The 23996-nt window shown below is 40.5% G+C and overlaps 1 protein-coding gene and 1 non-coding gene across 4 annotated transcripts; one reads left to right on the top strand and one right to left on the bottom strand.

Moving 5' to 3' along the window:
• Positions 1-224: 224 nt before the first annotated feature.
• Positions 225-307, top strand: trnal-cag. The gene has a single exon. It is a non-coding gene; the product is annotated as a tRNA-Leu (tRNA).
• Positions 308-3222: 2915 nt separating this feature from the next.
• gng2 (guanine nucleotide binding protein (G protein), gamma 2) lies at positions 3223-23907 on the bottom strand. Of its 3 annotated transcripts, none has more exons than XM_010878566.5 (4): positions 23604-23902; positions 12003-12080; positions 4635-4758; positions 3223-4360 (listed from the first exon to the last, which is right to left on the bottom strand). In XM_010878566.5, exons 3-4 carry the CDS (start codon positions 4719-4721, stop codon positions 4232-4234), a joined length of 216 nt encoding a protein of 71 aa, XP_010876868.1. In that variant the 5' UTR covers positions 4722-4758; positions 12003-12080; positions 23604-23902; the 3' UTR covers positions 3223-4231. The 3 variants fall into 3 exon arrangements, with proteins under 3 accessions (XP_010876868.1, XP_010876869.1, XP_010876871.1); XM_010878567.5 differs by having other exon boundaries at positions 12003-12077; XM_010878569.5 differs by lacking the exon at positions 12003-12080 and having other exon boundaries at positions 23604-23907.
• Between the last annotated feature and the right edge of the window lie 89 nt (positions 23908-23996).

Here is a 23996-nt window from a genome sequence, read left to right as displayed (position 1 = left end):
GCCGGCCATCTTAATATTGATCCACCATCTTTGGTGTAATTTTATCATTAGCTACGTAGTGCGCCTCTAGTTGGCCAACAATATCTCTCAGTACACAAACACATACATAATCGATTTTTTTTATCATAACGTGCATGTAATTCCGCTCTTATAATATATGGAAATGCCCACCATATTGTTATTATAAAGAATAAATATTAAAGCAAGGGCTGTGGGTTGTAACTGTCAGGATGGCCGAGCGGTCTAAGGCGCTGCGTTCAGGTCGCAGTCTCCCCTGGAGGCGTGGGTTCGAATCCCACTTCTGACATACATTTTAAAGTGTAGACCTTCAAATATAAAATACATATTAACGAGTCTCTCCTACAGTAATAAAAAATAACGTAAATACTGAATTAATATAAATTAACTCGTAGATTTGTTTCTTAATGATATCCACCAGAGGGCGCCAAAGTGCAACACATAATAACTTCAAATTGTGGGGCTGTAGTTCCTCTTTGTAAGGGGAAGGGTAAACAGATCATAGCCAATCCACATTTCCACTGATCTTAATCTTAACAATAAATAGGGGACATGCAAATTCACTCAGAACCAGAGGAAACTTCCTCTTACCAATAATTTTAGCTGCACCAGAAGATTTTATTTTGTAATTATTTTCTAAAATCTTTTACATTGTATTCCTTCATAGCAAACATATCCTCCTGAGTAGTTTAAAACTTAAAGGAGGCTACAGTAAACGAAATAGAAAAGGGAGTCTACAGTAAACATCTACAATAGTCTACCAACAACAAAATGTTCCCCACAAATGCAACACCAGCAGTAGGAGGAATTCTGAAGAAGAAACATCTTGTCTGTTCAGATACAAAGCTCAGACGAAGAATGACCCTAAACATACTGCTATAAAACAAGCAAGGGGTTTTCTAGGGTCAAACATTTTAATGTTGTTGACTGGCCAAGTAAATCACCCAACCTGAATCCAATTGAACATGCTTTCCACTTTCTAAAGAGGCAAAATTGAATTCAACAGGACAGGCCTGGCAGGGCATCGCCATTCCTTGTATGATAATGTCGATGGGTGACGGGCTTCAAGCAGTCATCGAACACAAAGGATTGGCAACACCAAGTATTAATCAGGACAACTTTATTTATGTGTGTCCAAGTACTTTTGGTTTATATTTCCTACACAGTTCACTGTGTCTTAGTCAGTGTTTAATTTCCAAAACGGTATAGTACAGAGCCCATACTAAAGAAACCTGTGTCATTGTCTAAATACTTATGGAAAGCACTGTCTTTTTCTGTATTCTGTAGTCTATTGGATTTCTACTTGCAGATCAATAGGCAGATATTGATCTGCAAGTAGATATATATATATATATATATATATATATATATATATATATATATATATATATATATACAGTTGGGGAGTAACGGATTAGATCTAATCAGTTACATGTAACAGTAAATGTAATCAGTTAGGTTACCAACAAAAATGTTGTAATCGAATTAGATACTTTTGAAAAAATGTAATGATTACTTTTGGATTAATTCAACTGAAAAAGTTGAATTAATATATTTATGACACGTTGTATGTTTGAGTTTATTAATTAATGTTATAAAAACATCGTTATTTGAACATCGCATGAATTGCGCCTCAGTTGTCTGTGTGATGCGCGCAAAGGTGGACATACATAACCAGTTTAGTTACGGAGGGGCTAGTTACTCCGCTTTTGGTTGGTTGGATGGCTGGTAAAAACAGAGTATATCTTCGATAATATTAGCCGAGTCATATAAAAGATTATTTAGTTATTTACTCGACGCATTTATCAGAACAATGATAGGCAATAGAACAATGGTGTTATATATTTTCAAGTTTCAAGGTTAATTTGTCAAATGCACCGAACAACACAGCCACGACCGAATAACTTTTACTATAATTGTTTAATAGATTAGGCAACTATTTGTTAGCTGTAACATGACGCTGCCTTCAAGATAAAACATTATATGGAATTTGGCACGACATTTGAGAAGAAAATGTGTGTTGGGAAGCACTCTGCCAAAGGGGATGATTATTTGCTTTTCACACGGCCACATCAACTCCGTCCATACAGGTAGGCCATTTGATTCTGCTTGCTTTCTGAAAAATGTGCTCATTGGTTGTCTTTGGCTGCTGACTGCATTTACTTTAAGCTAAGAGTACAGGTTTATAATCACAATTTATTTATTTAATTGGCGTTTTGAAAATCCATCACTGGTGGCCATAATAATCGCAGGTTACGTTCGCGCGGGTAAATCTTATTTCCATGCGGGTGTTCACGATTGCAGATGTGCATTCACGTGCTGCGGGTTACTGCAACATTTCGACAACGTTGGTTGTGGAGCAAATCATCAGACTATTGCATATTTAGTTTATGCGCGAAAATCTACGGATATCTTAATTTTTATATACAACAATGTCAATACCCTTTTTATTTTTCAAAAATGTTTGAAGAAATTAAAAACACGAATAAAAGAACAGGCTTAAGCTTCATTCGATTTTGGGTTATGTTCAGATAAAAAGTCAGATTCTGGAAGATTGAGTTTTATTGGATTAATTGGAATGACTGAATATCTGACCGACCTTTAGCATGTGATGTAGAGATGTAGCCGGATCATACTGAAGTAAAAGGCAATGGTTTAGAAACCCATTTCCAAAGGCACTGTAGCCTACACAACCCATAAGTTAAAATGTGAATTCCGTTTTTGGCCAACTATGTAAACTCTAACATCTATTTATCCCCTGCTAAGGGTGTTCTGTTGGTTTCAGGTTATTCCTATTTGTTTTCCAATGCCTCTTAATATGAAAGTAATCTACATTACTGAGGTTGAGTAATCAAAAAGTTAAGTTACTGATTACAAATGTGGACAGGTAACTTGTTACTGTAACAGATTACATTTAAAAAGTAACCTACCCAACCCTGTATCTATATATCTGTATCTGTATATATATATATGTGTATATATATATATATATATATATAAATTTTTATGAATAACAAGTAGAATGTTCATTGGGGTCTAATACCTTGCACGCAGAATCATGTGAGGGCTGTATGTATCTGCCTCTGTTACCTCTGTTAACGGGACTTGCCTGACCAGTATCCCTACGGTAGCCCAGCTAGTCGAAACTTTAAACTTGAACCCTCACTAATTTGGAAATAACATTGTCTTGGATCTCAGTCACAGTTTAGTTTTTCATATGACATATGCCTTTATGGAGTCCAGGTTGAGTTGTTAGTATCCATTTAATACATTTGGCACTGCCAGATGGAGGCTGCCTTGTACAATCTCCACATCAAAAGAAAAGGAAAAAATAATAGTTTTGTTCACTTCATGCAATTATTAATGATATCAACACAACCATTCAGAATGCACAGCACAACACAGTTTACTTGCTAGCATTTTTATACAAATAGTAGAAAGAGAGCGTGTATCTGAAGGAAACATATACTGTATCACATTGCCAGATATATTTCTATACTGAAACATTTTTATCTCAGAAGTAGTTTAAAGAAACATGTCGGTTAAGAATATCACTGAATTGAACGTCCAAACTTTCTATTAAAAAAGCTTTCACCAACTCTAATGATGTAAAAAAAAAAAAGAGAAAGAAAAAGTTAAAACAGCTGTTTCCATTATCACATACAATAATAAATGTATCTAAGTGATATAGTCAAACCAATGAACCGTAGAATTTAAAATTAACAACAACAACAAAATAAAAACAGTTTGATAAACAGGCGGTAGTAACTCAGTGGTGAGCAGCCCAATTAGCTGACCCACCTACTCAAACTAATCCACCACAAACCATTGAATATAACACTTGGATTTCAAGTTCTGAAAAAGAACCACAAAATATATTTTTTTTGTTTGTTTTTTTTCCTTCTTTTTTTTTTAAACACAACACAACCTGAAAGCTCGGTTGATTGGTTGTCCGTCATGTTTCTGGGTGGACAGCCAAACTATCTCCTGCTGTCATCTGACTACACAGATCGATCCATCAAACATGCTGCACACCCCTTAACCGCGGTAAATGGTTACGTGTTACTCTGTGGTTTTTAATTGCACTCTTTGGGTGCCATTCGAGAGATAGGAGCACTAGTACTTCACCGTGCCCTCCTGTTAGAAGATGTCTACATATTGAACGCCCTCGTTCGTGTCCCAAGGTGAGTAGACCAAATAAACCACGGCCCGTTTACAGGATGGCACAAAAGAACTTCTTCTCCCTGAACGGGTTTTCAGAAGCAGGCACCGGCGACAGGAGCGGGTCCTCTTTGGCATGGGCTTCGCAGTACGACATCAAGTCTGCCGCTGCTTTGGACACCTGTAATGACACCCGCACATAGAGTTTGGCTTTGATTCCACACAGTGGATCGGGCCTGACTTTTGCATTATACTGTCTTCCTTGCTGTTATGTACAGGACATCTAAAGTCTCCTACATCAGTTATCTTGATATACCTCTCTGAGCGGTGATGCTGTACCGATTTGTCCTATGTCACTGAGATCCTCCTGGGTAGCGGTGCTATGCAACAGATTGTCATCACACCAAATTATTTAACGTCTTGGCCAGAGATAATGGCCTGACTTCCCCTCTCACCTTTATCCTGTCAATGTTGGCCTCCATCTTCAGCTGCTCAACCAGTTTCCTGGCCTGGGCAATGCTTGCTGTGTTATTGGATGCCATGATGCTGCTTCTCAGCTCCCCCTTGTGCCTGCTGTCTCTGTCCGGGGTGATGAGAGAGAGAGAGAGAGAGAGAGAGAGAGGAGGGAAGTTCAGATACTAATGAATTCAGGGATATCTTAGTTGGCACATTGACAATACAAACTACCGTACTGAGAGATTCACCCTTTTCGTTATCACATGCACGCACACAGACATATTATTTATGGTGGCAGTTGCTAGGCAGCACATGACAGTGAGGGGGTGGAAGAGAGCAATAGAGAGACCAAGGGGGACATAGCTTTGTCCATTGTTATGTTTGCAGCCAGTACTTATGTTATTTGGCGTGTGCCAAGCACCGCCATTCTGTGCTGGCCATGGGAATGACGTGAACCTCACAGGGTAATAAAACAAGAGTACACTCCTGTCTGCCTAGATGTACATGTGAGAGAATACATTAACGCCCTTTCCGCTGCCCAGTGTGTCGATTATTGATGTAGTCTGTCTGTCATTCTCTGAAGGGGTGTGTTGGCTACAAGAGGTCCTCTCAGTAAGCAGCACTGCTAGAAAACCTGTAATGACGTAAAGCCCAAATGGCCCACAGGGCTTAAATCAACAATAGTGAACTGTAGGGAATGGGGTGCCATTTTATGCGTCCTGTAGAGAAGCTGAACCTCTGAAACATGAGCAGGGCTTCATTATTGCCCGCATTGACCAGCATTATCATGACAAGGCCACATCTTGCTCGTCAGTCTTGACACCATTTCATCCATCAACCAACTCATTGATTGACAGTGTTAATCACCTGACTGTGATCAATGGTTAGATCCATGACAATTTAAATGTAAAAGTATAAACAAGCCCCAATCACATGTCAGTCTTCACAGGAACTAGTTCAGGTGAATTGTGATTAGGAAAATGTCACGTATAATTCTGCCAACCTCTATATTTTTTCTGTCTGTCAAAAACACACTGAAAACCTCTGAAATGCTGATTGGTGAAAATGATAACCATGGTGGGAGGTGGTACATGTGACTCGCCTTCCCTAGTGATAAATCCCATCAGAGCCTCCCCTCTGCTCCCATGATGCAGCAGGGTGGGGCTCGCTGTAGGATAAGATGAGTCAGTGTGTTTTAAAGGCATGATCTCAGATCTCTGCGTGTGGTTGAGACATAAATATTGATGTCCTGCTGCGGCACACCTGTCAATTTCACAGCTCCACACCTGTCCATGTGGATGCCTTAAAGAGACAGCCCTGTAGGGAGGCTGGTTTCCACTGCTGTCACAGTGTGGTTCCACCCTGTCCTTGGCCAGCCTGATCCACACGGCCCAAATTAAACCAGACATCTTCTACCAGGTTTGGGCTCAGTTTCATTTCAATTCCTGTCAACTCAAGGTGTAGACTGTATATTCCATTTACATTTGTAGTCCAGGATTTTTCAACAGGAACATTTTGTAACTGGAAGTTGGTTCATTTTCAGAATTTTCTGAGTTGACACAGAATAGACCCTTAGCCTCAGCTTTTGGCCTCTATGATCTGTATAAGTTTATCAGTACATTGTAACAGTGTGAAAAGGAAAAGTGCAGATTCACAAAATCAAGCAAATTGAGATCACTTAATTCTTTAAGCTAAACATTACTACCAGGTATTGGGCTATTCTATATTTCTAAGGAGTATTTACCTATAAAATAAAAAAAATTAGTAAGTAATATTGTCCGTGCCTCCTGAATGAAATGGTGCCTCGAAGTGAATGGGGTCCCATTTGGCAGGCAGCCCTTGTACCAAAGTGCCTCAATGACATGGACAAGACTTTGTTTCTGCTGAGTAAGCGGCCACTGCAGCAGGCTCAGGTTGGCACCTGGTCAGTCGGTCAGCTAACTGAGTAACAGGCTATTTCTGTCGGCCTTGTCCCACCTCCTGACATTGTGAGTGCCACGCAGCACCGACTGAACCTGATTCCCCCTGCACATTTCACCCCACCCTTATGTTTTTCTTTCACTTTCTGTCTTGTTGTTCGCTGTATTCGGTTTTTATCATAGCAACTCCAAGTGGATTTAAGATGTCCAGACACAGTGCCGAAGGGAAAGAATTCAGAACCCTTCACCATCTCCGCATTTTGCTGTTTTATGGACTTCATTTATAATTGATTACATTTTGTTTTTGCATCAAACTCAACAAAATACCCCATAATGACAAAATGAAAACATATTTTAGAAATGTTTGCCAATTTAAGGAAAATGAAAAAAAAAAAAAATCTAACGTATTTAAGTGCTTTTGTCGTGACACTCCAAATTGAGCTCAGATGCAGCCTGTGCCCTTTGATCATCCTTTAGATGTCTCTAAAACCGTCAAACTCAACTCTGAACCACAAAGCCAGTTCCACTTGATCTTTTCACTGCAACCCTAAAAACAGGGACTTATTTAGACCTGGGATAACAGGTGAGTGCAATTAATGGTGATCAGGTAGAACTAAAAACCAGCAGGCTCCAGACCTCATAGGGTAAGTGTTGAGTACCCTTGCTAGAACATGATTGGACATTTCATTGTTTTGACATGTTTTAGAAATGCACACACCTGTCTGTATAAGGTCCCACACTTCAAGGGGCATGTCAGAGCAAAAACAAAAGCATGAAATCAAAGGAATTCTCCATAGACCTCTGAGAAAGAATTGTGTCAAGACATGGATCTGAGGAGGTTTATAAAAAGTTTGCTAATGCACTGAAAATTCACTGGAGGACAGTCAGCTCCATCATTCTGAAATGGAAGAAGTTTGGAACCACCAAGACTTCATAGAGCTGGCTGTCTAGCCAAACTAAATAACCGGGCAAGAAGGGCCTTGGCCCAAGAACCCCATGGCCACAGAGAGCTTTTTTGCAGAGATGTCAGAACCTGCCTGAAGGACAACCATCTCTGAATCACTTCATCAACTTTAAAGCACTCAATTAAGTAGGCCTGTATAGTAGAGGGGCTAGATGGAAGCCACTCCTGGGAAATAGGCATATGACCTGCTGCCTGAATGCTTCTAAGAGCATGATGAAAAAAATTATCTAGGCTGATGAGACCAAAATCTAACTGTTAGACCTGAATGTCAAGCACTAAGTCTTACAAAAACAAGGTACCACTCATCACCTGGCATATATCATCCCTGTGGTAAAGCATGGTGGTGGGAGCTTAATGCATTTCTCATCAGCAATAACTTTCCAGTGAGTGAACGGACCAGGTATTGAAGAGAACTTACAGTGACTGTAAACAGGCTAAGGTGTGTCAACAGTGTAATGTAAACTCCAGATTTGAATTGCACCGAACACTCTCGGAAAATGTGGTGCACGTGAAATGGACGTCTATTCCCAAGTCCACCATTACATATGAAACTGCTTGCCTTTTCAGACAGCCTTGGTTGCTCTGGTTGTTCTCACACTCCTAACAGACACAGATACACCTGACCTTATAGGGGAACATCAGGACAGTGTAAAAGGAGGGAGACTTAGAATGGGGATGGAACTCATAGATGAGACCAGACAGAATGTGTCTAACTATCAAACATCATGTAACTGCAATCTTACTGTTCACTATCTGTTGGTTGTTCTGAGCTCAAATCAGGTACATAAAAAAGGGCACGTTTGCATTTCATAGAAATGTCAGAATACGTCTGCCATATACGTCAATCAAGCCGTTCGCAGGGAGGTAGAAAATGTGGGTTACATTATTCATTGAATACTAAAAAAGAATACTAAACAGTAAATAAATAATTGTCAGATACTATTCCATATTATGCAACAGAATGTTCAAATGATGTCTGTAATAATAACTTCAGAGAGAATAGAAACATACATTTATATTTTATGTACTCAAATCTAAGAAGGGTTTTATAATCTCTCACCTGTTGGGGAAACTTAATCTGTTCTAATCTTGGTTTCGTCTGTGGAGGCCATATGCCTGCCCTTCAACATGTTGGCCCCTGATGGGTGTCAGGAAGACCAGAACTGTGAGAGTTGGCCCCGAGGGGCCGTGTCGTATGTTGTACCAACAGAAGTTTAACACCGATTTAGGCTGTATTCACTCCAACGCGCATTTTAGGTTAACGTATTGCCCTTCACTTTGAAAGATGATATATACTTGAACTTACATTTACAGTTTTTGCTGAAATCATTGGGGAAATTGCCTTGTAAAGGACAACCCAATGCACTTCCCAACAACACACCGTTGATTGAAAATAGATATTTGTCTTCCAGTTTAACCCAACAGTGTATTGTTTCCCGACCCATTGATGTAGGACAGACACGACAACACAACTAGGGCATAAATCACAAAACTTTGAACAAATCTAAAATAAAACCAATTTTCCATAACGGGGCCACAATCTTATATTATTAATGCTCATGGGAGATGTCAAAACAGGCCATAATATTGTCAGGCGATTGATGGAGACCCATGTCTCTGTTGATATTTTATGGGGTGTTTAAAGGAAATGATTAGGAATGTCTCCACACTGCATTCGTACATTTATTGTACAGCCAATTTAGTGCTGAATTGCTTGAATAGAAAACTACATTTTTACAAAATTATTTACCTGAAGGCTTATGACTGTGCATTAAGTCTCAGAGTAGGAGTACAAGGATGTCCATGCACTCATATTCGTTGTTTTCTGAAAGGCTGAAACAGATCCTATATCACCTCTCTACTTAGATATTATTACATTTACTACAGTTCAAAAGTTTGGGGTCACTTAAACATTTCAGTATTTTTGAATGAAAAGTTATTTTTTGTACTTTAGAATAACATAACATGTATCTGAAATACAGTGTAGACATTGTTAATGTTGTAAATGACTATTGTAGCTGGACATGGCAAATTTTCAAGGGAATATCTACATATACAAACTTCACTCATGTTCCAATGGCACGTTGCATTTGCGAATCAAAGGTAATCATTTTAAAAGACTAACTGATCAACTGAAAACTTTTGTGCTGATTAAAAGTAGAAGTAAAACTGGTCTCCACCATTCTCGAATCCTTATTTCGCTTGTCCCCCGTTATAATTTGCATTCCCTCCAGTCGGTAGCAGAACGTCTCACATGGAGCAAAAATATTTCACATGTGCAGTTGCAGTACGACTACGGACCAACAAGGAAGACCGTCTCTTGTTTATCAAAGACTACATCCATTGGATAAACGCTTCGCGTTAGCTGGATTCATTTGCATAATATTGACCTTCTGTGGATGTCCACTTTTCCGGGGCGCCCGCAGCCTCTGACGAATACAATTCATTTTCTATGAATAGCGTCAAGGCGAAATATTGCGTAGCCAACGCTAGCATCGCCCAGAGTGCTTCGCCTGTAGCATACTTGTGGGTGTCTTTGGGCAAACTAGCATCATAACAGCAGGTAAACTGTGTATTAAAGTTTGACAATAGCACATTTGTATGAAGGTACATCAGATTATTACAATGGTTAAAATTGGAATTGAAACGTATTTTAATATTTTTTTTACATTTTATATATCTCTACTCAATTCATATGCCTCATTGATGTCATTCCTACAACCTGCAATGCTAGCTAGCAAACCAGCTTGGTCAGCTAAGGTATAATATTGACATCTCGGCCAACTGTCTCCACACTGTAGCGTGCAATCTTACAGCTCAGGGAATCCCATCACTGCTACTATAAGTCATCCATCTTTTTAAAAAGGACTGCAAAAGTTTAATTCTGTTGTAAGTTATTTTAATTGTACGGAGAGCATTTCACAACCACCTACGCAAAATGCCGTGATTGGTCAGTACCCAGCGATAGGCGCGGGTGATTTGCATGAAGTTGGAAAATCTGAACTTTTTCTTCGCCTCTCACGGATCCACGCGTCGCCCCACAAGCCACTCGCTCGCCACGCTTCCCTTCATTGAAATTAATTGAGCCATCGCTCAAAGATTTTTGTTTTTCAATTGAATTGTTCACGTTATAGGTCACTTTAAAGGTGGGAAACGTTCTTACATGATTTATCTTTGTCTCATTCTTTTACATCACAAGAACCTGGTGTGTTTTTATATCCATTGTATACTGCAGTACAGTTTGATAGTACAGTATATTGTACAGTACAATTTCTTATTGCAGTAAAGCTAGGGCTGGGTAGTAATACCAAAAATATATATCTTGTCATATTCCTGTTTATTTGTCTGATAAAATATGGATGACCATATATGAAAAAATATTCTGTTGAAATTGAGCCTCTAGGATAACAGAGGTGTGCATGATGTGAATTGGTCACATCAAAGTGAGTACTGTGCTGTATAAATAAACAAAAAATAATACATTAATGAAATACTGATTCACATTATTGAACTATATATTTGTTAAGGAATTTCAGGTAAACCTGGTTGTAAGAAATATTAGGTATAAAGGTCAAAAGAAACATGCAGTCAGTATATATCCATCACAGACCTGAGTAAAAATACTACAGAAAAATAGTGAATACAAAATTCTGAAAACAAAACAGTGCATCCCAATTACCCTACACCCAGTGGTTTTCACAATGCACACATGAGTGCCCCCCTTAGCTTAAGCTAACATCTGAATGTTAGCAGATCATCTACTTCTGCATTGCTGGAACTAACAGCAGTTCAAACATGACCATCAACAAAAGCGGTTGTATACTATAGGGGTATTAAGATAGATTTGTTGTGGGGAATGTTTTTTTAATGTTCAGAGCTTGAGGAAGTGAGGGCTGTTCTGCTGTACATGTGCGGGAGACAACTTTACCGCATCACAGCAGACGTAGCCTAGCAGTGAATCACTGTGTCATTATTAGTTAGAATACATCAGAGTTACATAGCGTGACCATTTTTAACAGGGAAGTACAGTATAATTATGCAATGTGCAATGAAATTAATGTCCTAACAGAAACAGCATTACATATGTCAGACATTGCTTAACAGTTTCTCTGTTTCTAATGAGCTGTTATGGCAATTGTTCTTATTCTTTATTGAATTTGTTTGCAAAAGCAATTTTTTTATATTATATTATTATAACTACATTATATAATACATTAGTGTTGATACTGTACAGTATATACAACATTAGTATAGTACAAGAATACAGTAGTGTGTGTTAGTACAGTACATTGTATAATACAGTACAGTGTGTTAGTACAGTTCAGTGTTTGTAAGAAGAGAGCCGTACAATAGACTAGCAGACACATTCATTCTTCACACACATTCTCTAATCCCAGGCTTGCAGATTTCCCAATGTGGCACACTCGCTCTCAGACAGAGAGGCTGTAATGCAGCCCACTCTTTTCCAATGTTCACTGTCTTACCTTGTCAGCTCACTCTGCCACACTCTGCCCTGGTATCTTCCTGGCCCGCAGTTCTGTCAGAAATCTGGTTCCACCCTACTATGTAGAGAAAGAGGGAGAGAGAATGGGAGAGTGAGGGAGAGAGAATGGGAGAGTGAGGGAGAGAGAATGGGAGAGTGAGGGAGAAAGTGGGGGAGAGAGCAGAGTGCGGACTGCTCAGATAGCTTAGAGTACAGTAGCGTAGAGACACTGACAGCATGCCTCCTCCTTCCATCCAAGGCCTGCTCAATTACAGTTAAATGACACGAGGCCTGTGAAGCTTCTCATCTGGTCGTCAGAATGTCACTGTTTTATTACATCACACACACTACTGATGGGCTCTGGAATTAACTGGGCTAGTACTACCTCTGTCCCTATCGTTCCTCCTCTCACTCCCTCTGTCCTTTGGTCTCCCTCTATCTCTGTTTTCCTCTCCCCTTTTCTCCCCTCCCTCTTTCTTTTTTCCCCTCCCTTTATCTCTCTCTCTAGTGAATCCATTGTTCTTCATGACTTGGTTTTCTGCTGCCTCTGATAAATGGCCCAATTACTGTGCAAGAACAGAACTGCAGCGGAAGGGAAACCCACCATCGTAAATCATCTCCTCAGACAACGTAAAAGCAACATTACAGATGTCAAGACAACGTTAAAGCAATGTTTAATCTCTGCCTAACATTCAAACAACGTTGCAACCCCCAATACAATGTTAAAGCAACGTTTCCTAAGCAGCAGCAGCCCCTTAGCAGTCTTGTGCTAAGTATTGGGAAATCAGTAGTGACCAATGGCGCTTTTCCACTGCATAGTACCGGCTCTACTCTACTCGCCTCGACTCTACCCGCTTTGGGAACTTTTCCACTGCATGGTACCAGTTTGACTCGACTCGGTTCCCATTTTTTGCTTTTCCACTGGCCAAAAGTTGGGATAGTAACTGGTACCAGATACTGGGGGGTAAGAAAGACAGAGATGTCAAGAAAAAGAGCAAAACAGAAGGGGGAGACAACGAGAGGGGTGGGAGACAACGAGAGGGGGCAGGGTGGAGAAAGGACCTCAGCTGTATTGACATACCATCATGTTTCCCTTGACAATACGACCTGACACAGCCGTGTGTGTGTGATTGTGATTGCATGTGTGCTCTGACCCCTAGTGCTGACATTTGTCTGAGGACAAGAACAATGTTTGGATTGATCTGGACTAGCACCTTCTGTTGCATGTAAGGGGGCACTTTCCTTAATATGACCACTGAATAATTCATGTTTTTAGCATGCTCTTTTGGCACAATTGAGAATTGTACAATGATTGAGTATAAAATAATATTGTAAAAAAAAAGATCAGTGTATTGTCATGATTATCAGAAGCCCTGTTTATACCTGCCTCTAATATGCGTTCATATCTTGTCCATGTTTTGATGTACCTACTATTTCAGAACTTGTCTTTTTCTGGTCATTCATCTATTGTTGGCAAAGCATATAAAGCAAAGTACAGTAACTCTATATAGCATTGTTTGTAATACTACAATGTAGATTCACATTTCATATGTTGGTACCGAACTACCGAATAGCAATTTATCTCACTATGAACAAGCTGCCTGGAAAGTTGAAAAAATGTATAGTAATACTTTTTTTTTTATGTTGGAAAAAGATATTTGGAAGCTTAACTGCTTTGTCTGCAAAATTAGTATAGCTTTAATTCATACGAAACCTTTCTTACATTGATATAAGTTCCCGAGTGAGATCTCTAATACTATTGGAGATTCTGTTTAATGCAGATACACTGACATAGTAGGCAGTGTAAGCAAACACAGGCCGCATTTTACATGCATATCGGGTAAGACGACCAGCACACAGTGATCATTTCAAATCCATTTTCACATTCAGACTGTTGGTAATGGAAATTGGCTGGCAACTGCAGAAGTAGCAGAACTTACTCAGGAACATTAATGTGTACATAAATCTGTGCAGGGCACACGCTCCTTTGCTCTATGTATGTACATAGTATATTTCCCGTTGACATGTGCCCGTCTGTCTGTGTGACGAGCCTTATGCACTTTCAACGAGCATGCATCATGTCTTTGTCACACGTGTCACCTAATGACACATCGCACGGCTGTTTGAGACTCAAGGCGCACATTATTCCAGTTTTAGCACATGCCTCTCAAAAGGGCTGTGCACAATATATACACTCACCTAAAGGATTATTAGGAACACCATACTAATACTGTGTTTGACCCCCTTTCGCCTTCAGAACTGCCTTAATTCTACATGGCATTGATTCAACAAGGTGCTGAAAGCATTCTTTAGAAATGTTGCCCATATTGATAGGATAGCATCTTGCAGTTGATGGAGATTTGTGGGATGCACATCCAGTGCACGATGCTCTGTTGGGTTGAGATCTGGTGACTGTGGGGGCCATTTCAGTACAGTGAACTCATTGTCATGTTCAAGAAACCAATTTGAAATGATTTGAGCTTTGTGACATGGTGCATTATCCTGCTGGAAGTAGCCATCAGAGGATGGGTACATGGTGGTCATAAAGGGATGGACATGGTCAGAAACAATGCTCAGGTAGGCCGTGGCATTTAAACAATGCCCAATAGGCACTAAGGGGCCTAAAGTGTGCCAAGAAAACATCCCCCACACCATTACACCACCACCACCAGCCTGCACAGTGGTAACAAGGCATGATGGATCCATGTTCTCATACTGTTTCCGCCAAATTCTGACTCTACCATCTGAATGTCTCAACAGAAATCGAGACTCATCAGACCAGGCAACATTCTTCCAGTCTTCAACTGTCCAATTTTGGTGAGCTCGTGCAAATTGTAGCCTCTTTTTCCTATTTGTAGTGGAGATGAGTGGTACCCGGTGGGGTCTTCTGCTGTTGTAGCCCATCCGCCTCAAGGTTGTGCGTGTTGTGGCTTCACAAATGCTTTGCTGCATACCTCGGTTGTAACAAGTGGTTATTTCAGTCAAAGTTGCTCTTCTATCAGCTTGAATCAGTCGGCCCATTCTCCTCTGACCTCTAGCTTCAACAAGGAATTTTCGCCCACAGGACTGCCGCTTACTGGATGTTTTTCCCTCTTCACACCCTTCTTTGTAAACCCTAGAAATGGTTGTGCGTGAAAATCCCAGTAACTGAGCAGATTGGGAAATACTCAGACCGGCCCGTCTGGCACCAACAACCATGCCACGCTCAAAATTGCTTAAATCACCTTCCCATTCTGACATTCAGTTTGGAGTTCAGGAGATTGTCTTGACCAGGACCACACCCCTAAATGCATTGAAGCAACTGCCATGTGATTGGTTGATTAGATAATTGCATTAATGAGAAATTGAACAGGTGTTCCTAATAATCCTTTAGGTGAGTGTACAGTACCAATATTTCCAAACAGGTTATGTTTTAAATAATTTTTTATGAACTTAAAAATACCAAGCATTACAAAACAAATAGATTCATTTGACACCGTTGTTTGTTTTGAAGTACTGACAATATTTATTTTTACAAATATAAAAACATTATGATCACTTCTTCTGTTTAAGTGTTGGTCTTTGTTTTGAGAACGAGCTCCTCCGACGCTCTGGGTGTGATCCTGCCCCCCAACTCTCCTAGGTTAATATTTCATCCTTAGAGGTCCAGATGGCTCCTTGAGTTACACAGCGAGGGACAGATTTTTAATTACCATGCTCTGATTTCGCACCATGTGTGCTGTAGCAGAGGGCAGGGTTGAGTCTGGTGTAAGAGCTTGGTGAAATGGAAAGAATGCATACTCCGACAAATTATTTGAAGTGATAATAATAAATGTAATGGTATGTCTGTAAACCCCAGAGAGACCAATTGTCTAGCCCTCATGCTCTATTCTGTTATAACTAGCCTTGTGTGCTTGTGGTAGAGACTGACGTGGCCGTTTTAAAAGCCTATTAGCCAGTAATATGTCTCTACACACCATTACGCATTGTGTTAAACTTAGTAACATTTCTTATTAAGTTTACCTCCAACACGAATAGCGTCTTTTAACTGTATGTTTTTTGCCACTGGCCTTTTTAACAGCTTATTTGCCATTCATGAATGACATTGATACAATAACTACTGTATCACTATAGGGAACAATAACTGACTTTTACGTCAAGTGAAAAGACGAGAGAATCATGTAGCTAGCGAAGTGTTTTACTATCCTGAATAAATGCTAAGACATAAAAATAAATGCCAAGATATAAAAATCCATCAGAAATAGTCGCAATGTAACAGTAAACTAGTGATGGCCGTTCTTCTAGCAGCAAGATATTATGCTAGCAGCGCTAACTCAGATTTTCTTTTTCAAAATAAAAGCCATCATTGAATTATATAAGGCGATATAGTTAACAATCTAGTCTGTCATTTTATGTTTAATGTCCGTTCCAATGTTGTTCTTTTTTTACATGCTAGATTGTTAACTATATGGCCTTCTAAATGTCAATGATGGCTTTTATTGTGATAATGAAAATCTGAGTGGTGCCAGCATAATATCCTGCTGCTAAAATAACGCTAATGAAGCCTTGTTTGGCCATCACTACAGTAAACAGTTTCATTTTAGGCTTCCCGTAGCTACAGAAGTTTGTAGCCATCAAAGTTTTTGTCTATTCTGAACAAATCCTCTTTTACCACTGGCCATTTTAACAGCTAACTAGCCATTCATGAATGACATTGAGTATCTATCAATATAGGTGACGATATATTTATAACTTACTTTTTTGTCTAGTGAAGAGATTAGAGAATCGTGTAGGCAGCAAAGTGTTTGTATTTCTTGAACAAATCCTTATATCTGTCAGAACTGTTTTATTTTAGGCTTCCTATCACATAGCTACGTAAAGTTATAGCCAGCAAAGTTTTGGTCTGTCCTGAACCTCAGCCATCATGTGTGTTGACTGCTACAGGAGTCGAACGCAAGACTTGTTGTTCTGTAGCCAGCGTCTCTAACCACTATGCTATTTTACAAGGGGTAGTCTGTCAGGGACGGACGGACAGACTCAGTAAGAGACATTCACTCTTACATTCACTCAGACTTTCGCTTCTCAGCCCAGAGCCGAAGTCCTTTAAAGATCAAGCTCTGCCATCATTAGGGTAACTGATTGACCTAGAACCACTGGTTTATTTGTCCTCTCACTGGTCAATTTAAGACCTTTTAGCTAATCATGATGACAGCCACTGAAATTATAACAACTATTTATGATCTCCAAGTATGTCGATACAGCCTGAGTGACATAGGATAAGCAGGGCAAAGCAAAGTTATTAAATATACAAAGGCATTTCAAACAGTACAAATGCATGAACAACAGAAAAGAAAGAAGATTTCTGTTACGATTGTTGTTTTTTGTGATACATTTGAATTGTGTAATACTGCCAGTTGCTCTATAAATCTAATCTCTCCTATTCCTTCCTCCACTCCTCAGACTATTCTTGAGTCAAACCTCATTTAAGCAGTGATAAAATATACAATATATGTTTGGATTAAAGTCTATCTTTCTTTATCAGCCCTTAAGTTAAATCCAGAATCCCAACCTATTCGCTATCCTGGCTAAAATGGGTACACTATAAAGGAGATATGGATTCATTTCAGTCCCAGTCTCTGTGACCCTCCAGTTGAACACTGGTGCACAAAGAGATTGTGTCCTATCATGTCCCCATCACAGTCAGCCCACAACCCCCCTCCACTTTTATATTACCCCTGACATCTGTGTCCTACCCTGGCCTCAGCTTCCCAGCTTGGCTCCATTTTGCCTGCCTGAAGGGGAGAAGGTGGAGGGGGTTGAACCAAGGCTCCAAGGTTTAGAGGGGAGGAGCAAAGGCAGTGGCCCAGGAAATGATGCCTCCTCTGGGATCTGAGGAGACAGCAGGCATGGCCCTATCTCCAGGGCGTGGAGGTACTGTACATACGTCTTTTGAATGTTGAGCTGTACATGTCGACACAACAAAAGGTAATTTGTGAAATTGTTATGTATTCATGCTTTACATTTTGTTTTCAGATCCATTAAGTTGTTCAGGTAAATATCCTAAAAATTATATTTCTCAAAATAAAAATAATGCAAAAAAAGTCCAGGGTTAAAAACACATTCCCACGGAGATGTTCCATTGAGCTTGGTTTTTAGTCCAGGACTCAGCTTCATCTTTGACTGGGAAACCATGGGAAAGTAATTTGCAAGCTCAATTTACAAGATTTTCCCATTATTACAGTACAGTAATTGTTCGCCCCAGCTCACCTGTAAATACGGGATTCTTTTTAAGAATTAGTCATCTTTTGAGTTTATTTAGTTAAATACTGCTAGGCGTGGTAAACTAATGGTAGTGGCTAACTAGCAATATTTCAGAAGTTTTATTTTGTAACCTAACACTTACATTACATTTAGCCTAGCCTAAGGCATCCACTTCATATAACAAAGGAGAAGCTAATCAGCTAATAGCTTACAAAAGGCAATGCAATGTTCCTTTATTTAGCTAGTTAGCCACTACCATTAGTTTATCACAGTGAACAATATAGTTTTAATGAAGCGGTAACTGCCTTGTTCTGCCCTGATCCATCCCCATTCTGCCCAGGTCACCTGCTGTCTGAGGAGCTAGGAAGAATTTGGTGAAATCTGTAACATCTTTTGCATTGGGATTGCCAGTGCAAATAATCTATTTACTCTGGCTTAGAGCAATGAAGTCTTACATAACATAGGGCAAATGATGCAGCTGCGCTTTGCATTTGCAACAACGGTGGTTGCATCTTGCTGTGATGTTCAGAGGTAGATTTATATCTCTAAACATAAAAAACATACTAAATACTTCAGATAAACCAATAACAAAGCCACCTTTTATTGGTCTAAAATGGGAAGATGAGAGAAATCTACAGATTTGGAATCTTCTGCATTTCATTATGTCATTAAGTATGATCATATTTTACAGTTTTAAGAAAGGTAAAATTGTATAGAAAATCTATTTGACTGTTACTGTAATTAAATAGTACAATTTCCCCAACTCTGTTGAATAACAAAATTGCCTATTAAACCAGGCCTGGCTTGTCGCTAGGCCTGGGGAATACCTATAGGATTATTTATTTCTTTTTGTAACGTCTCAAAACACATTAACCCAATCAAATTAATTGCTTGGGCTAACGCTTCAAAACACATTAACCTAATCAAATTCATTGCTTGGGAGGGGCTTATACAGGTGCTCACAAGAATAATGCCTTCAGTGCAACAGTAGTTGTGATGGGCATTCTGAGTCTTATTGGTGAGCCGGCTCTTCTGGCTCCATTCACCTGAAAGAGCTGGATCATTCGGCTCCCAAACGGCTTTTTGTTTAAAATGCTTCAAAATAACCCCAAAACAATTAAAAAAGGCAAATCTCAAATGGAAAGGCAAAAATGTAGGCTAGAATTATTTTAGAGCATGAAATTCATGTTCAAACACTTCATCTTGTATTTATGAGATCGCCCTAAACCTACTGGAAAAATATATGTGACATGCCAAACTTTTTTATAGTTTCTGTAGTGTGGATATACAGTCTTCAACAAATAATTTGTCAACTAATCTGAACATACTCGCTGTTTGAGCTTAAAAATGTAGGAAATTAAGGAGCCAAATGAACGGCTCCTTTTGCCAGTGCTATTCGGTTCCAAACGTTAACCAAAAAGAGCCGTTCAAAAAGAGCCGTTCATTCGCATATGACCCATCATAAATTGTAGCTAGCTAAGTGAAGATGGCAACAAAATAAATATGGTGAACCATATCAGTCTTTGAGAAAAAAAACGTGAGAACAAAAAACTTTTCCCAGGTAAATCGTCGTTATTGCAACACTCTTGCTTTAAGAGATATGATTGCACTGGTAACACTGAATGATGGGTTTTCTAAAGCAGTATGTGTCTCCTGTCACAATGTTCTGCTAAAATATAAAAGTCTGGATGAGGTTGAAAAAAGTATGAGGGCTCATTCTGACCTCTGAACGAAAAGTGGTGGCGCGGCAGTCTCAACCCCTAGATCAGGGGTATTCAATTCCGGTTCTCGAGGGCCGAAACATGTCTGGCTTTATCCTCTGCTAACAATATGGGACTGATTCAGACCTGAGATGCCAGGTGAAGGCAATCAACTAGCAGGTAGAACCAAAAACCAGAAGTATTTTCGGCCCTCCAGGACCGGATGTGAATAGCACTGCCCTAAATGTACCAAAAGATTTTCGCCTAATTAAATTTTTCTTTTCTTTTCTGAAAGAAACGTCCAGGAAATGTGTTCTATCCATTTGTAGAAATAGTGAAACCACGCTAAGCCCGCCTTCAACAAGTCTGTGAGTGGAGGTTTTTTGAAAACAAACATCCAATAGAAATCTTGCCTCTGAGAGTAAGCAGCAATGTTTTTTAATAGGCAGGTTTCCAGACCTCCGAGGAGGCCAGACGAGATTGAAGGTGTGGCCTTGAAAGACTAAATAACAAAAAATGACGCATTCAGTATTTACTCATATTTTCACTTGAGCTTGTGTCTTCAAAAGTGAGTAGACTTGTAACAATAATAGTAATGTATCACTTTCTTTTTTTACCAGAAAGGGGCTTTAGAGACCTTTTTTGAACTATGCTGCATTGGCATTTGTTTAAGTATTTCTCTATCTCTTCAGCATCTCCATTTAGGTGGAAATGTTCATTTGTGCGTTTCATTTGAAATTCTATTCTGTAAAAAATTATCCAAATGAGTCTTGCCAGAAGATTGAAGGTTCTTACATTTGTATGTTTCTGATAACTCATCACTGTAAAATGTTCGAGTGATTGCAGTTCTTGATAGCATCAGGCTCTGTAAGAGCTTTACAGATACACACGCCCACACACACAAACAGGCATACACCACTGTTGGTTTAGTCAGTGGTGAGGAGAATGTACTATGTTACGTTGCTCTGGGCTTGGAGGAATAAACATTGTTTCCTCTGGCATCAGTCAGCCAGCCAACAATAACACTGCCTAATTCCTCAACAAGGCTGTTAACAATAATGTCAGAGTCCACAATGACACCCTATTCCCTAAATAGTACACTGGTCAAAAGTAGGATGGTATATAGGGAAGAGAGATCCATTTATGACGCAGTCATTTATACAAACATCCGGGCTTATTCAGAGTCTGCAGGCCTAGAGTGTTATGTTTTCATATATAACCTGAACATAAACATGCTGTCTATAATATATATGGATACACTACTGATGTGGGATCTTTATTTGAACCTGTTTGTTACAGCAGGGAAATAACAGAAAATGTGAATTGTGGATTACTAAAATGTCTTATCAAAATGTGTATCAAGCCTGACCTTTTCAAAGAGGAAATCACAATCATACCCTGCAAGTTTGCATTTCCTGTTTCGCAGAAAAACAATCATGCCCAGCCACAGGATGATCAAATGACGTTATGGCATCTGTTCTAGCGGAAATAATGAGACAGTTCCTAAAGCCGCTTCGAAATAATATGAGTGCAGTGATGTAAAATGTGACCCCCTGTATTTTACACCTGTTACTTACTGTATCGCCAGAACTAGGTCACTGCCTCGGCAGTCAGTGGGTTTTAGAGTAAGAGAGAGAGCAGTAGACACACCCCAAGGCAGGGCATGGTTGAGGATGGAAGGCTACAATGACTCTTTAGTGAATAAACAAGGACAACTTAGAAAGGTTGTGCGGATTTAATCTTCATTTGTAGTCTCTCTCGCTTTCCCTGTCTACTACTCACACAGTGCATTGTTGTCTCTTCTCATTGTGAGCAGATTTGGACTCTGTTGACATTCTGTGTTCTGTTGTTTCAGTCTTAACATGAACGTTTGTCAGACAGTGATATTTGGCCTTGCAGCCAGCCCAGCACTGCAAAACATGCCAGCTTGGCTCAGCACTCCCTGCTTCTGTCTCCCTACACACACACACACACACACACACACACACACACACACACACACACACACACACACACACACGCGAGCGCACATGCACTCGTCACTTCTCCCCTATCTCTCTGTTTCTGTTCTCTTTGCGTAGAGCTGAGCACCCGGGAAAGGAGAGCTTGTGTTGTTCTGACACTGAACTTGATGTGTGCCTTTAGAACACGCTGGCAGAAAACACTAACAGCTATGAGACCATGAAGGCGGAGGCTTAAGAACCCAACAACTAGAGAATATGCACAGGGCAACCACTGATAGAGCACAGTAGGGCATCTTGGTAATACTTCCAGTGCAACATGGGAGGAGTGAACATGCACTGTGTGTGTAAATCTGAATGTGCATCTGTCCGTGCGCATGAATGTCTGTTTGTATCTGAATATGTAGTCTGTCAATGTGTCTGAAGAAAGCCTTCCCCTGTGTCCAATATGGCTATCACTAACCCTGCCGTTCAGTTCATTATGGCTAACACTAACCCTGCAGTTGGGTCCAAAATGGCTAACACTAACCCTGCCGTTCAGTCCATTATGGCTATCACTAACCCTGCCGTTCAGTCCATTATGGCTAACACTAACCCTGCTGTTGTGTCCAGTATGGCTAACACTAACCCTGCTGTTGTGTCCATTATGGCTAACACTAACCCTGCTGTTGTGTCCATTATGGCTAACACTAACCCTGCTGTTGTGTCCATTATGGCTAACACTAACCCGGCCGTTGTGTTCATTATGGCTAACACTAACCCTGCTGTTGTGTCCAGTATGGCTAACACTAACCCTGCTGTTGTGTCCAGTATGGCTAACACTAACCCTGCTGTTGTGTCCATTATGGCTAACACTAACCCGGCCGTTGTGTTCATTATGGCTAACACTAACCCTGCTGTTGTGTCCAGTATGGCTAACACTAACCCTGCTGTTGTGTCCAGTATGGCTAACACTAACCCTGCTGTTGTATCCATTATGGCTAACACTAACCCTGCCGTTGTGTTCATAGAATAGGTCTGCCAATGGTCTGATTTCTCCCATTTGTACTTAATGGTCACTGTCTTTCTAAATAGGAAGGTCCAGCAAACCCAGGGGAGAATTGAGGGATTCCTCTCCCATTCTCAGCGGCACCCCCTCCCATCTCTCTATCTCTCCCTCTCTCTGTCTCCAGCAGCATCTTTTCTTCAGTACTCTCCCTTCCCCCCAACCTCCTTCGTTCTCTCTGTATTTATTTCTCTCTCATCCCCCACTCATGCAAATGTTCCCCTAAACAGATGCCTCTCATTCCTCCCTCTTCATGAAACAGACCTGTCCAATGCGAAAGGATAAGGAGGAACAGCAATAGAGGAAAATGTGCCATTCCCTCACTTTTTCACACACGGCTCACATAAATCGAATATCCAAAGGGACGGAAGGCAAAACACACCTCAGAGAGAGAGAGCAAGGAGTGAGACTTTAGCCTTCATGATCTAGAAGGAAGAGGGGATTCCATGATCTAGACATCAGCAAGAAAGGAAAAGGGAACCAAAAAGTGGCATCTTTCTTCCCCACACACCACTAATACAACCCCTGACTGGAAATCAACAGACGCGAAGCACAGACCACCGAATCACACCTGCCCTAAAAAAAAACCACTGTCTCAAAAACCCAAAAGAAAACAAGGAGAAATGGTTATAAAATGGTGGAAGCCTGTGTCTTACCTCCAGTTGTGTGCGCGGTGCGTGTTTTCTCCCCTGGTGACGCCAGAGACAGCCAGGCTGGTGGAGTAAATGTATCCACACGCCTATTGACTGTCACACACAAGTAGACGGACTAGAAGGCAGGCGGGCTGGTTGGCACGCTCGCACACACTCTTGCTCGCGGTGCTGTGCGGTGGCTCCCTCTGTGCCGCTCGGCTGTGGCTGCTTCCTCCCGCCGATCCAGTTGACATGTACGCCCTCCCCGTCGCTGCGCTCTGTCTCCACCCTTCAGCCAGCACCAACACCACACTACGCTCTGCCTACAAGAAGCAATCGGGAGCCCTCCTCCCACTGCTCCCTCCCCCTCTCTCTCCCTCCCCCTCTTTCTCTCCCGGCTCAGCTATCAATCGAAGT

This window comes from Esox lucius, chromosome 15 (genome assembly GCF_011004845.1).
Source record: "Esox lucius isolate fEsoLuc1 chromosome 15, fEsoLuc1.pri, whole genome shotgun sequence".
Taxonomy (NCBI): domain Eukaryota; kingdom Metazoa; phylum Chordata; class Actinopteri; order Esociformes; family Esocidae; genus Esox; species Esox lucius.
This window is presented reverse-complemented; position numbering and strand designations above follow the sequence as displayed.

What these genes read in the sequence shown, in the direction of transcription:
- gng2 (XM_010878569.5), bottom strand. Translation starts at nt 4,721, where the DNA reads ATGGCATCCAATAACACAGCAAGCATTGCCCAGGCCAGGAAACTGGTT. An exon ending in CCAACATTGACAGGATAAAG is followed by an intron (nt 4,361 to 4,634) that starts GTGAGAGGGGAA and finishes GTGTCATTACAG; the next exon opens with GTGTCCAAAGCAGCGGCAGA.